This window comes from Hevea brasiliensis, chromosome 3, assembly GCF_030052815.1.
Source record: "Hevea brasiliensis isolate MT/VB/25A 57/8 chromosome 3, ASM3005281v1, whole genome shotgun sequence".
NCBI classification, from domain to species: domain Eukaryota; kingdom Viridiplantae; phylum Streptophyta; class Magnoliopsida; order Malpighiales; family Euphorbiaceae; genus Hevea; species Hevea brasiliensis.
The window spans coordinates 49,639,870-49,657,407 of record NC_079495.1 but is presented as its reverse complement, the minus strand read 5'-3'; the positions used below and the strand labels follow the sequence as shown (position 1 = coordinate 49,657,407).

The following is a 17,538-nucleotide window of genomic DNA, read 5'->3' as shown; positions in this document are numbered from 1 at the left end:
ATTAGATGATCCTTAACTTTTTTTTTTTAATTTTTTACACTTTAATTCTGATATTTTTTTTTTACTCGTAAGATTTTATTTAATTTTTTAAAATTTTTAACACTTTGATTCTATGTATATAATTAAAAAGTCATTTAATTCATTTTTTAAAAAAGAAAAGACGCAAGTATATATTTTGTTAAATGTTAAGAATATTTTTATAATTTATTCTATTTAATTACTGAATTTAACTTATATATATCATTTAAATTTTTTTTCAGCTAAATAAAACAATCGAATAATAAATAAGAATTTTAAGAGAAAAATTTAATTATAATGTTAAACGTTTTAAATGTAATTTATTATTACTCATAAAATATTGTACTTAAGGAGTTATTTTGTTAAACAGTTTCATTTTTGTACTTTCGTGAGGAAATTAAAAAAAAAGCTGATTCGAAAAATTTTAAAATAAATTAAAATTCTTAAATAGTTGAGAATAGAATTTTACTGTACAGTCAGACTATGTTATATGATAGTGAGAATATTAGGGAAAAGGTTGAGGATAAGTTGAGAGAAGGGAGATTGAGGTGGTTTGGTCCTGTGAAGCGTAGACATACAAAGGCTCCAGTTATAAATTGACTTAGAGGAAAGTAGTATAATATGACCTAGAAGAATTACACATTTAATCCAAAATCATTTAGAGTGGAGAAAGCGAATTCATATATCAAACCCCAAATTTTTTGGATAAATGTTTAGTTGAGTTAATATGAATTTTATGTTAAATATATAAATAAATATTATGCTTTTGACATTGTTATTAAATCTGTTCTCAAGATAAATCATTTTTTTTAAATAAATTGGTTGGAAAATATCAAAATTAATTTAAAAATAAAATTAATATATTTTAGGAATAAAAATGCTAAAATAATAAATTAAAATTTTAAATTATTTTATAATTACATGTAAAAAAATATTTTTTAAAGATACTTTTCAAAATTAATTTTTTCACAATTATACACAATTTTTATGTTTCTTAAAATTATAAATTTTTTAATTTAAAAATTAAAATTTTTCATTTCAAATATAAAAATTAATAAAAAATAATTAAATTAAATTATTATAAATTATTGGAAATAAATTATTTGCGCAAAAAAATTTAAATGAATTCTTACTCAATTTTATTTATTTCTTTTTGTTTAAAAATAAAATTTTTAATTAAAAAATTAAAAATTTTTTATTTTAAATATAAAATAAAAAAATAAATTCAATTAAATTATAGTAAAAATTTTAAATTAAAAAAAATAAATTTCTAAAAAGAATAAAAAACACAACCCAAAATTTGAGGGCCAATTTGGAGTCTATCAATTAAATACTCATTAAATATAATTTGTCGAAGGAGGCCACAGCCAAGAAGGGAATACAAGTAAAACAAAAGAAGGGGCAATTCCGTAAATAAAGTGAGAAGAAAGGTTTGTTTGGATAGAGGAGGAATTGCAAAGGCCCAGTGAGCAGTGACTGGAAGAACCCAAAGGGGTGGGACCTATAATAAGAAGAAAGTGGGGCCAGCACATGAAAAGATAAGGCTATTTCTTTTTTCACTATTTGACCAGACACGCTCCTCTTTTTACAGAAATTACAATCATGGAGATGGTTGGCACCATAACCATAGCCATAACCAAAAACCCAAAAAGCATTCAACTTGTTGAGAGAGAGGAGACACCTTCACACCCCACACACAAGAAAAAAAGAAGTTGGTACCAGCAGAGGCTTTTTCTTCTTCTTCTCTCTCACTCTGTGTCTTGACTCTTGCTTTTTTAAAAGCATAACCCCCCAAAAACTATCCCTTAGATTCTTCTACTTCTTCTTCTTATTCTTCTCAATTCACATTCTCTCTCTTTCTGTGTCCAAGTAATCTTTGCTTGGAGAATCTTTTGCTACTTGTGCTGGTGCTAGCTTATATATATATTTTTTGTGTGCGCGCGCGCTTTGGTGCACATTCAGTTGTAACATTTGAGTGTTTGTTTCTACTTCCTTTTTGTTTTTTTAGCTGCATTTTGCTGTTTCTTCATCTCGGTTTCTATTGCATTTCAATTTATTAATATTTTTTTCTTCAAGTTTATTTCTTTTACAGTCATTGACATTGTAAGATGTGGGTTCTTTTTTGCCTTTGCTTTTGATATTTTCAATTTGTACAAACACTTTGTGAATTGCTGCATGAATCGGTTGATGTGGAATTTCAATGTGTGTTCATATTTTATAGATTAATTTTTCAAGGAAGGTCTGATGTTTGAAATTGGCTTTTTTATTTGGGTTATGGTGAACAGTGAATCTAATCTGAAAGAATGACGAAGATTAGTCCTGAAATAGAGGAAAAGATGCAACCAGACGTAATTCTTCCAGTTTCAGCTGATGTAAGCTTTGCTTCTAATCGGTTTCCAAAATATAAATTAGGACCTGATCATCAGATTTTGGAAGAGCCAAAAGAGGACAATAAAGGTCCATCCTTGAAGGAGGTTATTGAACAAGAAACTATGCAGCTATCAGATCAGCACAAGCGCCTCTCAGTTCGTGACCTTGCTAGTAAATTTGACAAGAACTTGACTGCTGCTGCTAAGTTGGCTGAGGAGGTTCTCATTCTCTTCATAGATTGTATAATTTGTTTATTTATTTTTTCCTTTATACATCAACAAACATGTCATTCCAATGCTGAACATGATTTTCTCCCTGCCACTTACTGTCAGGGGACAATTTCCCTTTTGCCATTGAATTATCTTCCCTTAGCTTAATAAATGGCTCTTATCCTAATTTATTTTTGTCTGTTAAGAATGTTATTTCCTTGTTGTTAAAAGTTTATGATCTTCTAACATGGATGGATGACTAAATGAATGGTACTCATGGATTCAGGCAAAGCTTAGAGAGGTGGCTTCTTTGGAAGGGCATGTTCTTCTGAAAAAGCTTAGAGATGCATTGGAATCTTTAAGAGGACGTATGGCAGGACGAAACAAGGAGGATGTAGAGAAAGCTATCTCTATGGTTAGTGGTTCTTTCCCCGTTCCCATATCTGTTATCTTTTCCTTATCACTATGTTTTTGAAGTTAAGATGCCTATGATAAATAGTTGCATTTTAGTTTCTAAAAAAGTTTCATCAAACACCATTAATGGATATCTTCTTGCTTATCAATGCTGTACTACAGTGTACTGATCTTGCCAACATTGCCAATTGCTGTAACATGGAGGATAAGCTTTATTCTGTTTTTTTCTCCTTGTGATTTATGCAAATCATAAATATCAGCTGGCGTGTTGCACTAATAATGTTGCTCTTATATTGTGGAAAGGAAGTTTATTTCTTTGGTCATTATTGACTTCTTATTAACGTGCCTAATGTTAAATATATAAAAATTTTCCTTTACCCTCATCTACAATTTTGAACTTTTAGGTTAGATTATTCTTTGACATATTATTAGAGACTTACCAAAACAGTCTAGACTACAGTGTTCGAATCCTGGTCATTCCCATATTGATAATTAAATTTCAACACAAGATAAAAATAGGCCCATGCTAGTACACACTAGAAGTTGAATGGGCTTCCATATGAGAATTTAGATGTGTAGAATCTATTTTTGGATTTGAACCTATAAATTTGAGCCTTTCTATTAAGCAGTTTTTTAACACTTGCATACTGTGTTTGCATTCATGTTGTTTCATGCATAGAAATCCTTTCTCTAAGGTGAATGGCCTTTGCAATGTAAAATTTAGGTGGTTATGTCATGAACAAAGGGTGAATCTGGCTGGTTTGTTAAATTTTGTTTCTGGTCATCTATCACTGAATCTAAAAACAGTAGGATGCGGCTGCAGTACCCTAGCCTTAAGCAAAGCGTCCATGTAAAATAGAGTATTTGATGGGCATTTCACTGATTTTTAAGTTTATGCTACTTTTTCGAGGGTTAAAGAAGAATCTCAGAAATATTCAAATGAGTTGCTTGTTGCTTTATAAACGTGTCTTCTGCACCATTCATATTCATGTCTGAAGTTTGTATTTATGGGGAGCTCAAGGCTAGTGATGTTTTCAGGTTGTAGCCCTAGTGCCCATTTTGTTTTGAAGCAATAGGAATTAGAGAATGCTTGAGGCTTATGCCTTCGAGTTGGCAGACTTAAGCAGACATATGTGTGGTCTCTATTTCTGTAGAGGATGTGTTTGTACAATTTTCTTGGAATGCCAATCTAGAATTTGAAATTTATTGATAGCCATTCTTCTGTGGAGTCAATTTAGATGCTTTGTGCAGCATATATAGGAGCTTGCCCCTTGTTTGATTTGGTTGATGGATACAGAATGACATATCTTGTAGGATGCAAATAGAAGTAGTTGAATATGGGGATGGTTTTCATGGATGCAAATGCTATTGTTATAATACATGGTTGATTTTTTCAACATGCATTTGGCACTTGTATATTAGTTAGGTCTAGCATTTGGCAAATATATATATATATATATTTGGTGCTATTAATCAGCTGCACTTGGTTATTGTGTGTGCATATACTCATATAGGCATGCACAATGAAGCACATATTTGAACTATAATAATGGTTGTCAACTATAATATTTTACGCAGGTGGAGGCACTAGCTGTTAAATTAACTCAGAAAGAAGGAGAATTGATTCAAGAGAAGTTCGAAGTGAAAAAGCTTGCTAACTTTCTTAAGCAGGTCAATTGATGATGCTCTAAATTTTCTTTATCAGCAGAAAAAGAAAGGAAGAAAGAAAGATTGTTGCCAATTACATTCTTCAATCAAATGCTCCTTCACTGTTAGATGTATTATTAGTTTGTTCATAATTTTAGTTTAATTTCTTATAATGTTATGGAATTACACATTGGTTATGTTTTGTCTCATATCAGATTTTATAACGCATAGGTGGTCATTATAATAGACAAATCTTTTGCGTTATTATTTTTTTTTTTTTGCAAAAGTATTGTCACTACTGTGTTTCATTTGTAAGTTTAAATAATTTTTTTCTTTTTACCCAAATAATTATTGCTTTTTTTTTTCACTGCTGAATAATGCTTATGCAATTGCTTTCTTAATTACTGCCGTTTGATTGGCTAAGTTGCTTTAATTTGTGCTCATGAAGAATGTCTTCATTTTTGCATCTCATAGAGACTTTCTTGTCCATCTGTTATTTCCTTTGCAAAATTGAGTGTTTAATTTTTTACCTACAGGCTTCTGAAGATGCTAAAAAGTTGGTCAATCAAGAAAATTCATTTGCTTGTGCTGAAATTGAAAGTGCCAGGACAGTTGTACAGAGGTTTGGGGAGGCTTTGGAGGAAGAAGAAAGGAATGCTCAGAATTCCAAGGACCATGCTCCTGTGAGTTCTTTTATTATTGACTTTTTATTAAATCTTTCCATTATATTGATTAGATTTAGTACGCTTCACACTTTTCTCGTCTTATTGCAAAAAGAGAATAGTGTTCACATGTCTATCGGTACATGTTTTTTTCTATGTGATTTACCTCACCCCATTCACTGCAATGCTTATGAATATGGCTTGGATAAGAGCGTCCATTGCCTACTAAATAAATTAAATGAATTTAACAATGAGGAAATGTAATTATTATCTATGTTGCTGTAAACTAGAAATTAGTAGATAAACACTGCTTAATCAAGAGTCAAGACAGAAAGTGATAACTTGATTTTGAGAAGGAGAAAAACATTTCAAACATTTGCAGATATATTTACTGAAAATTGAAGTTATCAAGTTTATGATCTTTAAATAGAGTGTCAAAACTTCTAGGTACATCAACAATTGCTTTGCTTGAATTTTTGCAAGAAAAAATTACATGTGATTTATGGACACTATTTTGTTTGCAAAATTCAATACATTAGTTTTAATAACGTAATTTCTTCATAGTTCATACTAATACTTGTAAAGATGCATCACATAGAAAAACACTGCAATAAAGATGCATAAATTGGAGGCATGCACTAAATGAAGGCTTAAAATATTTTAATCTTTTACCACAGAACAGAAGCTTCAACCTCTGGTTCTTTTTATTGCAATTTTTCACCATGTCATGTCTTACCAATATAGTATATGTGATGCCTATTAACCATGTGATGAGTTTATCTGTCAATAAACTTGATGCTATTGCAGGATGTGGAGGAACTAGTTGAGGAAGTTCAAGAAGCTAGAAGAATTAAATTGTTGCATCAGCCAAGCAAGGTACATTAACATTGGCTTCTCAGATTTGCAATTAGGTGGGCTATTGTGGTTCTGACTTATTATCCTGTAGAGCAGACACATTGGCATCCATATGACAGAGACTTGCAGTTTCACTGGTGACCAAAGTAGGATACCTTGCATAATTTCACTCATTTAGCTGATAAAGGGGCAGTAAAAAAAGTAGTAGGAAAAAATTTGTTCACTCATTTGAGTGAATTAAATCCTCATTAAGTTTTCATGTGATCGTCTCATGTGAAGTTTGATCTATTTGAATTTAAGTAAGAGGACTCCTTTTCTCCTTTTTACATTTCTCTTGCTTCTGTTCTTGGAAAAAATGTTGCTATTCCAGGCTAATTATCAAGCTTGTGCACAGGTTTTTTTGATGCTTTCCATTTGATTGCTATATTTCCTCTTTTTATTCTTTTTTTTTTTTTTTTTTGGTTTTTGGGTTTTTATTTTATTTGGAGGGTGATGTTAAGGGATGTTGTTTATCTTATTTTGCAAAGCAAAGTGCATACATCAAAGTTTGAGTTGGCCTGATATCATTTTTATTTTATTTATTTATTTATTTTTTTAAGTTTCTTTGGTTAATTGAAACTTTTAATGTTTATAGGTGATGGAAATGGAGCATGAGCTTCGTGCACTGAGAATTCAGATTAGGGAGAAATCTATATTTTCGGTTAAACTTCAAAATGAGGTTAGCTAAGCATTTTGTGTGTACTTATTCCTTCTCCTTTAATCAGATTTATTGCTTTAGGCAAACAACTTTTGTTTGACTGTTTCACCAGTTTGATAGGCATGATATGCCTTTTCTTTTAATAAACTTCTTTTTAGAAGGCTAGAATGAAGCTAATATTGTGCAATTGTTGTATTAATGCATGTTTCTTTTTAATTATCTTGGAACTAAATTTTGTCAATTTTCCTTTTTTCTTATATTTTCGTCAATTCCTACTGCATTGGTAAATATTTCTTTTGCATTATATTCTAGGATATGTGATAGATGGATACCAATGATAGGTTTTGGATCATGACGGGTTTGCACTTATTCAAGGCAATGTAGGGTAGAAGATGATATCAAGCTTAACATAAAAGTTTTACAGCTGTAATAACAGTTGCATCTACGCTTGGTGGCATGAAGTATCCAAAATGCTGACTGATTAAAAACTAAAAATCTCCTTTTTGTCAGTGTAGAATATCCTTTTTGCTGATAAGTTAATTTCCTTGAGAATTATAATAAATTGAATGACTTGAGACAAAAATGCATCTCAGTGAAGATTTGTTACTCTCATATACAGTACTTTGATTGTGGATAAACAACTTGTGTCATTTGTGGAATTAAACTGAATTTCATGAGATTGTACCTGAGATAGCCTACTGGTACATGAAACAATTGTGATTTTTCCATGTTTTTTTACAAGGAAAGATATAGATAGTGATTTTGTAATCCATCTGAGACTGAGTTTGGCTGTCCACCCTGGCCCTACCACATAGCCAAAGTCCCTCTTGAGGCAATTACACTGTAATATATAACTAATGCTTGGTCATTGAGCCAGCTAACCTTCCTAAAGTTGGGAGCACTTTTGAACTGAATATGTGGGCACTTGGTTCTTCCATTTCTTTTTATTTTATGTATTTCTCAGATTGTCACTGGTGAATATTGCTTGTCATTTGATGAGGGCTTCATTAGTAAACTATTACTTAGTGTTAGTAGCTGAAATGTTAGATTATGATAATTATCTTCCACTATTGATACCCTTATCCTTCCAGTTGGCAATGAGCAAGAGAGCTGAGGAGAATAAATCCTCTCCATATGTCATAGATGGTTCTGAAAACTTAGGTTCATGTCTGCAACTCCAGCCTAGATCAAATGCTTCACCACCACCACTTTCAAAGTGTTCAATTCAGTGGTGCCGTATATCACCTGATGGCAGCCAAAAAGAAGTTATTTCAGGTATTTTCTCAGTCTGAGATTTTCAACATGTTGCATGCTCAAAGCGGAGAAAGTCTTGGTTCATAAAATATATATCTCACTTAGCACATAAAGCACCTCTGATTAAACTCAAGTTAGCCTTGACTTCAAACTAGTGGTGGTCATTTATATAGTTCCTTATTCTCTATCTACTCAGTTTCAGTTCACATCATTAGAAAAAGAAATAATTGTTTATGTTTTTGTCTTCTTTATATTGATTAATGTTCAGCATACCCTTCCAGAAGCAGAGTTGGCATATCCTTAATTATAAAGTCAGTTGTTGTTGCTCTGAAATTCAGTATAGCATTAACTTTAGGCTATCAGATTTGCAGTTATAGATATTTCTGGTGATGAATATCAGTAATCATACAAGTATCAACATAAAGAGATGTGCCCAAAAATTTATGCTTTACTTGTATCTAAAGACTTTTGTAGTTCCCGAATGATTCATGCTCTTGTTAAGCTCAGTTGCCATCTTATAGAAACTTGTTTAACTATCATAAAATTGTCATATGAACTGGTTTGGTATGGAACATTGATAATAGAAATGCTCTAGATTATAATTGAAATAGATAACTTTTCACATCTAAAAAATTTAAGAGGAAATTTGACAGAACAAAAGTTCAAAACATAGAAGTTTTAAAAGGTTTCACGGTTTTGGTGCCGAGTCTATTACTGTCTTATGCAAAGGTGTCAGCTTGGTGTTGGTTTTTTGATACTAGATTTCCAAGTATATTTATTGGTAAAACTTGTGAACTCCTATAACATTGTAAATAAAGTTTATAAATGAACTTGACAAGGCCAAGTTGCAATAGAACGTTGAATGCTTTCATATGAAATTGGCATGCATTTGATCACAAGAATGCTGCTAATATTGCCTATAATCTGTTGCAATATCATGCAAAATGGGTTTAATGTCAAAAGGTTTCTAAATCTTTGTTTCGCTTTGCAATTATATTCAATTCTTTAAATTGGCAATAATTAGTTAACCTTTTATATTAGTGTCAATTGTAGCCAAACTAGGGAATATGCTAAAAATCTCAAATTGCTGACATAGTATATATTTATTAAAAATAATTTTCTTATTAGCATTTGATATTAAATACTGAAGTGTAGATTCTGCAAAAATTTATTAATCATATACTAAAATTATTAATTATAATTTAGGAATAGAAAGTAAGAAAGTAAAAAAGGTCTGAATCTTGTCAATGCACCTTCTCTCTTCACTCTTACCCTTAAATGTGCTTATGTGAAACTTTTATAAATAAAATGTGCCATATAAGCAATTTGTAGTTTTATTCCAAGTTTGGTTATAACTAACATTATTATGAAAGGTTGTTGTGTATATAATTGATAGAATTAGAAGAAATGGCTATAATTACAAATTTGACTACAGGCTTGGATTTTATTTATTTATTTATTTATTTTATTTTGGATAGTTAACCCTTGCAAAATTGATTACTCTATGCAAGGATTGCAAGGTCATTCCAGGAGAGGTTTTAACAAGTCAACATCGGTTAGTGGTCTTGGATGTTAAGTTTAGGAATAATTCAAGTAAGGTCAGAAGAAATAGTGTAGCTCGAACAAAGTGGTGGGAGTTCAAAGGAGTAAAAGCAATTGAAGTCCAAAAATGAGCTTCTCAAGTCCGAAGCATGGAAGCGGGATATGGAGGCCAATGATATGTGGATACAGATGGCATCAAAGATTAGAGAAGTAGCTAGAAAAGTACTTAGAGAGTCTAAAGGACATGGACTACCTTCAAAAGAGAGATGGCGGTGGAATGAGGAAGTACAAAAGGCAGTGAAGAGAAAAAGGGAATGGTATAAGAAATTACCTAAATGCGATAATAATGAGGCATATAAACAGTACAATTTAGTAAAGAAAGAAGCAAAAACGGCAGTTAGTCAAGCAAGAGCACAGGCCTTTGAAAAGTTATATGAGAAACTTGGAACTAAAGAAGGGGAGAAAGATATTTATAGATTAGCAAGGAGGAGAGAAAGGAAATGTCAAGATCTAAATCAAGTTAGGTGCATTAAGGATAAAGAAGGAAAAGTGTTGGTGAAAGATGAGGACATCAAAGAAAGATGGATAAATTATTTTAATGATCTCTTTAATAATAATCAAAATGGTAATAGCGTGAATATAGACTATAGAACAATAGAAAAGAATGTGAATTATACTAAAAGGATTAGATCTTTAGAAGTAAAGGAAGCACTTAAGAGAATAAAAGTGGGTAAAGCCTGTGGACCCGATGGAATACTAATTGAAGTGTGGAAGTGTTTGGGAGATATGGGAGTGGCATGGTTAACTAAATTATTTAATAAGATTCTAAACTCAAAGAAAATGCCTGATGAATGGAGGAGGAGTATTTTAGTACCTATTTTTAAAAATAAGGGAGACATACAGAGTTGCTCAAGCTATAGGGGAATTAAACTCATAAGCCATACTATGAAGTTGTGGGAGAGAGTTGTGGAGTATCGACTACGTCATGATACTTCTATCTCTCTTAATCAATTTGGCTTCATGCCCGGTCGTTCAACTATGGAAGCGATCTTTCTCATTAGAAGCTTGATGGAAAAATATAGAGATGTGAAGAAAGATCTATACATGGTTTTTATTGATTTGGAGAAGGCTTATGATAGTGTTCCAAGAGATGTCTTATGGAGTGTGTTTGAACAAAAGAGGGTATCTATTAGGTACATACAAGTGTTGAAAGATATGTATGAAGGAGCAAGTACTATTGTGCGCACAGTGGGAGGGGACATGAGAGATTTTCCAATCTCAATTGGATTACACCAAGGATCAGCTATAAGCCCTTATCTTTTTACATTAGTTTTAGATGAATTGACAAAACATATACAAGAGAGTATTCCTTGGTGCATGATGTTTGCGGATGATATTGTTCTGATAGATGAGACTTGAGGAGTCAATAGAAAGTTAGAGCTTTGGAGAAGTACTCTAGAGTCAAAGAGCTTTAAGTTAAGTAGAACGAAGACAGAATACATGCATTGCAAGTTCAATGAAGGCGAAACTGGTGATAGAGAAGGAGTTAGTTTGGATGGAGTGGTACTGTCCCAAAGTAATCACTTTAAATATCTCGGCTCAGTCCTTCAAGTAGATGGGGGATGTGAGGGGGATGTTAGTCATAGGATTAAAGCCGGATGGTTGAAGTGGAGACGTGCCACGAGAGTTTTATGTGATCGCAAGATTCCCAATAAGTTGAAAGGAAAATTTTATCGTACAGCCATACGACCGGCTATGTTATACGATAGTGAGTGTTGGGCACTGAAGGAGTCACATGCGTCTAAGATAAGAGTTGCAGAGATGAGAATGTTAAGGTGGATGAGTGGCCATACTAGACTAGATAAAGTTCGTAATGAGAGTATTAGAGAAAATGTATGAGTGATGTCAATTGAGGATAAGTTGAGAGAAGGGAGATTGAGGTGGTTTGGTCATGTGAAGCGTAGACATATGGAGGCTCCAGTTAGACAAGTAGAGCACATTAGGTTAGAGGATAGAAAGAAAAAAAGGGGTAGACCTAAATTGACTTGGAGGAGAGAAGTACAACCTAGAAGCATTACACATTTCTGAGGATTTAACCTAAAATCGTTTAGAGTGGAGAAAGCGAATCCATATAGCCGACTCCAAATTTTTGGGATAAAGGCTTAGTTGAGTTGAGTTGAGTTGAGTTGAGTAATAGCTGCCCACACCTACCCCAACACATGCACACATACAAAAGGAGGAAATGCATGCGTTGAAAAAAGGTTTAGAGATCATTGTAGTTTTGGGAAGTACTTTCAAGCACTTCTAGTTATTGCTAAAATTTATTTTCCATTTTTGGCACTGGTTTGTTTTTGTAAGCATAGATACTCAAGTAGGTTTATGAACTAGTTTTAAAGGCTGCTGTTCCTAATCTTATATCACACTCCAATGATTATATGTACAGCATAAATTCCTAAGTAGACAAGTGCCATTTATTATTCTATTATGAATTTCTTCATTTTGCATCTGATTGGATTTATTTTTCATCTTGTGTATTTGACTATGCTCTGTGATTCAATTTTTTTGATTCAACAGGTGCGAACAAATCAAGTTATGCCCCTGAACCAATTGATGTTGGACGAATTTTGCAAGCAGACATCATGTCAGATGGCCAAAAAATCTCAGTGACGACTGCTGGTCCTCTTGAAATTGGTTGGTGTTGATAATGGAATATGATTTGTGGTTGACCATTTCTTTATTTTCCTTGAATTTATTTTAATCTTTTTTTTTTTTTCAAGGAACTATGATTTTCTGATAGTATGGATGAGATTGCAAAATTTGGGCTCCATTACTACTGTGTTTTAACATTGGTTAAATGCATAAAGAACATGAGAAGAGCGCTTAATGAAATTGTTTTCAACAGCTGCAGGATTAGGAAGCTATGTAGAGGTGCTTATGCGGAAATCTAGCTCTGAATTTAACGTATGTAACCTTATCCTTCCTGTTACTTACACTATTAGAATTTGGCATTTCTTGTTGTGCCACAATAATGAGTAACATGCATATACATGCACACAAACACACAAAATATAATATCCAAATCATGATTGTCACAATCATATGACTTAACATTTAAAGTTTTGCACTTTCATGCTTAGATTATTGTAGGTGATCGAGTGGCAATATTCTGATCTATAATCATGATAGTCACACCTTTTATATTTGTTTTGGTACAAGAAGAGAGCACAATGACTTAAAACTGGAATGTTAACCTTCATTTGTTTTTGGCTAGTAATTATTTTTTTTTGGCAGTGACTGGGTAGTTGTCCATCTCTATTCATTATGAAGAATTTATTTCTTCTTAGAATTGGGTTGTTCACGTCTTCTTCTTCCCTCCCCACTTGTTTTCTTTCTCTTTCTTTCTTTCTTTCAACTTTTTAATGATCTGATCTTTTCTTTGGAGTCCAGCAGAAAAACTTGGCTAGTGCAATTTACACTGGAATGAGACTGATTTCTTTTTTGATGATTTTTTTTACCCCATGATGAAATTTGTTACAGATTGGGGTTGTACTAACAAAAGAACAGAGAAAAGAAAGGGAAGAGAATCATAGAGATGAATCAGAGAGAGAGAGAGAGAGAGAATTTTTGCCATTATCTCATTTGATGGTTTAAAACTGTGATGTACAAGTATTTATATCCAAAATGCACAACAGAATAACAGAGGTGTAACAATTTACAGTATAAGTTCCAGCTCATCCATAACTGTTTCTCAACTCCTGCCAATCAATCAACAGCCCAGCCAATCAGAATTCTCAGTTTGTTGCGGATTCAGTTACTTCTGCCTCTGCTTATTTCCTTCAACGCATCGTTTACCCTTACTCTGTAACAATACTCCCCTCCTAAAGATTCCTTGTCCCCAAGGAAAAATAAGGAAATCTCTGCTGAAAATCATCAGCAAACTCCCATGTAGCATCTGCTGGACATGATCCTTGGCAATGAACCAAAAATTGAGCTGCAGCTGCATTCTTCCACTTTACCATTTGATGATCAAGAATTGCTTGTGGAAGAACAGCAGATTGCCGAGCCATAGGAGGAAGCTCAGAAGAAGCGATAACTGAGGCATGAGCTGGCTTTAACGAGGAACATGCAAACTATTATGAACAAGCACATCAGATGGTAAACTCAACTTATATGCAGTTTTGCCCACTCATCAATTATCTGATACGGACCATAGTATTTAGCTTGGAGTTTAGGGGAGCCCTGCACCAACGATTGTTGTGCATACATAACTTCAAATAAACCATGTCAACCACCTGAAACTCACAGTCCATTATATGCTTATCAACCTGCTGGTGCATATGAGACATAGCTCGTTGAGGATGATGCTTTAGCAAGGCAATTGCTGACTCACATCCTCGCAATTGAAAGTCCACTGCCTCAACATTTGAATCGCTCAGCACATATGGAATATACAAAGGAGGCTGAACACCATATAAATCTTCAAATGGTGTCATATTGATGGTAGAATGATGGCTGGTATTGTACTAGAATTTGGCAAGAGGAAGCCAATCAGCCCATTGATTAGGAGAGTGCCCAATAGCACTTCAAAGACACATTTCAAGGCAACGATTAACAACCTCACTCTGCCTGTCCGTTTGTGGATGATAGGCAGTAGAATGCTGCAGACCCACCCCATGAATAGCAAATAATTCTCTCCAAAATCTACTAGGAAAAATCGGGTTTCTATCCGATGTAATAGTATGAGGCATACCATGAAGTTTAAACACTCCATCCATAAACACTTTGGCTACTGCTTGAGCTGTGTAAGGATGTGCTGATGCAAAGAAGTGGGCAAATTTAGTAAGGCAATCCACCACAACAAAAATTACAGATTTGCCATGAGAACGTGGTAATCCATCAGCAAAATCCATTGTAAGATCAATGAAGATGCCCGTAGGTAATACCAATGGCAAAAGAGTGAAACAGGTGCAACAATTTATCTTGAAGGCCAACATCATTTCCCACCAACAACTTCCCATTACAGTGCAATTGATTCAAGTGATATGTGTAATGAGGATGAGACAAAGGGTAATCCTGAATTTCTTTGATCAATTGTTATATTGTTGAATCAACAACCTAAGAATTCCGAATGGCTTCAATCAATTCAGTAGGAATCACCATTGTTTGGAAAGCCTTTAATTCACCAATAGGCGCCCGAGAGAGTGCATCTGCCACAATATTACCTTTGCCTTTTTTTATACCTTAGCTCATAATCAAATTGCAAAAGCTTAGCTAGCCAAGCTTGCTGAGTTAGTGTAGTTAACCGTGGTGCCAACAAGTATTTCAAAGGCTAGTGATCAGTCTGAATAACGATATGGTTTGAAAGAAGATATGCCTCCCACTTCTTGATGGCAAATAGAATAGCCAACATCTCACGATCATATATGGATGTAGAAAGAGATGATTCTCCTTAATTTCAATTAATCTATATATGGGTATATATATACAATTGATTCCTATAATTGTGTTCTACTAATTAGTAAGAAATACTAAATAGGAAATCATAAATAGGAATACAGAATATACAGAGAAATAATATAGTGATTGACTTTCCATAACACTCTCCCTCAAGTTGGAGCATAGATGTTAATCATGCCCAACTTGTTACAAATGTAGTCAATCCTAGCTCCATTCAGAGCTTTTATGAAAATATCCCCTAACTGTTCTCCAGTTTTGATGTGTCCTGTTGAGATGATCTGTTGTTGAATCTTTTCACGAACAAAGTGACAATCAATCTCAATATGTTTGGTCTGTTCATGAAACACCGGATTAGAAGCAATATAGAGAGTAGCTTGATTATTACACCACAATTTCACAGGCAGGGAGGTCTTAAAACTTGTCTCATCTAGTAATTGAGGTATCCACATTACTTCACATATTGATTGTGCCATGGCTCTGTATTCGGATTCAGTACTAGATCGAGAAACTACACTCTGCTTCTTGCTTCTCTAAGACACTAAATTTCCTTCAACAAATACGCAATATCCAGTAGTTGACCTTCTGTCAACCTTAGATCCAGCCCAGTCGGCATTTGAAAAACATTCAACATTCAAATGTCCATGATTACCATATAACAAATCTCTTCCTTGAGTGCCCTTCAGATAACACAAGATTTGTCCCAAGGCTTCCCAATGAGCAACAGTTGGGAAAGACATAAACTGACTTACCACACTAATGGCATAAGTAATGTCAGGACAAGTGACTGTAAGGTAGTTCAACTTTCCTACCAATCTCTTATATCTCTCTAGATATTCAAATAACTCACTATCCCCTGCTAACAGTTGTAAATTTGGAGTCATTGGTGCACTGCAAGGCTTAGCACCTAATTTTTCTGTCTCTGTCAATAGATCGAGGACATATTTTCTTTGAGACAAGAAAATACCCTTCTTCCTTCTCATAACTTCAATACCCAAGAAATACTTTAACAATCCCAATCTTTGGTTTGAAACTGAGTTTGGAGGAAGGTTTTAAGAGATAAAATATTTGCAAAGTCACTCCTAGTGATGACAATGTCATCCACATAGACTACCAAGAGAATTAGACCAGCCTCAGATTACCTATAAAATACTGAGTGATCACACTTACTCTTTTGCATACCAAATTTCTGTATTGCTTCACTGAATCTCCCAAACCAGGCCCTAGGACTTTGTTTCAAGCCATAAAGAGATTTCTGAAGCCTACAAACTTTACCCAACTCCTCTTGAGCAACAAACCCAGGTGGTTGCTCCATATACACCTCCTGAAGATCACCATGAAGGAAAGCATTCTTGATATCCAATTGGTGCAGGGGCCAATCATATGTAGCTGCTAAAGAGATAAACAAGCGAACAGAAGTAAGTTTAGTTACAGGAGAAAAAACGTTAGAGTAATTAACCCCATATGTCTGAGCATATCCTCTTGCCACAAGGCGTGCTTTTAACCTAGCCACAGAACCATCAGGATTTACCTTTACTGTAAGTACCCATTTGCAACCAATAGCTTTCTTACCAGTGGGCAAAGGCAACAGTTCCCATGTACTATTAGTATCTAAAGCCTTTATTTCCTCTTTCATAGCAGCACACCAGCCAGGATGAGACAGTGCCTCACCAATAGTATTAGGGATAGGAACAGAGTCTAAAGAAGTAACAAAATACTAAGAACAAGAAGACAATTGATGGTAAGAAACAAAAGAAGAGATAGGGTAAGTGCATGAACGCTTACCTTTACGAAGAGCAATGGGTAAGTCTAGGTCAGAATCATGATCAATATGAGGTGCAGGATCTCCCAACGAAGTAGCTAGTGGAGGATCTGAGTCAGGAATCTTCAATCTCCTAGAATAAACATGAACAACGGGAGGTCGAGTAGGTCTAGAGACAGAAGAAACAGGCTGTGGGAGAGGACTAAACATTGGTTAGATAGTATATATTAAGAGATCATTCTCCTCCCCCTGACTCTCATACACAGATGATTGAGGAAAGAATGGAGTGGACTCAAAAAGTGTGACATCTGCAGAAATAAGATAACGATTAAGTGTAGGAGAGAAACAGCGGTACCCTTTTTGGGGCCAGGAGTACCCAAGGAAGACACATTTGAGATACTTTGGATCCAATTTAGTAACCTATGGACGAACATCACGCACAAAACAGGTACAACAAAAAATAAGGGGTTCAACAGGGAACAAAGATTTTGTAAAAAATAAAGCAGTATAAGGAATATCCCCATTAAGAACAGAAGACATACGATTGATAAAAAAATATGCCGTAGAAACTGCATCCGCCCAAAAGTGTTTATAAACTTTCATATGAAAAAGAAGAGCACGAGCTACCCTAAGAAGATGCCGATTTTTTCTTTC

General features: G+C 34.0%; 1 protein-coding gene across 2 annotated transcripts in view; it reads left to right on the top strand.

The window, feature by feature from the left end:
• Nucleotides 1–1,586: 1,586 nt before the first annotated feature.
• Nucleotides 1,587–17,538, top strand: part of LOC110660044 (stomatal closure-related actin-binding protein 2) — a 44,773-nt gene continuing 28,821 nt past the window's right edge. The window contains exons 1-10 of one of the 2 annotated variants that reach the window (XM_021818191.2): nt 1,587–1,729; nt 2,304–2,606; nt 2,884–3,012; nt 4,590–4,682; nt 5,195–5,341; nt 6,128–6,196; nt 6,810–6,893; nt 7,964–8,147; nt 12,243–12,359; nt 12,571–12,629. In XM_021818191.2, coding sequence (XP_021673883.2) covers nt 2,322–2,606; nt 2,884–3,012; nt 4,590–4,682; nt 5,195–5,341; nt 6,128–6,196; nt 6,810–6,893; nt 7,964–8,147; nt 12,243–12,359; nt 12,571–12,629 — 1,167 coding nt within the window. In that variant the 5' untranslated portion in view covers nt 1,587–1,729; nt 2,304–2,321. Of the gene's footprint in view, nt 1,996–2,303; nt 2,607–2,883; nt 3,013–4,589; nt 4,683–5,194; nt 5,342–6,127; nt 6,197–6,809; nt 6,894–7,963; nt 8,148–12,242; nt 12,360–12,570; nt 12,630–17,538 lie in introns of both variants that reach the window. The other variant, XM_021818189.2, reaches the window with a different exon arrangement.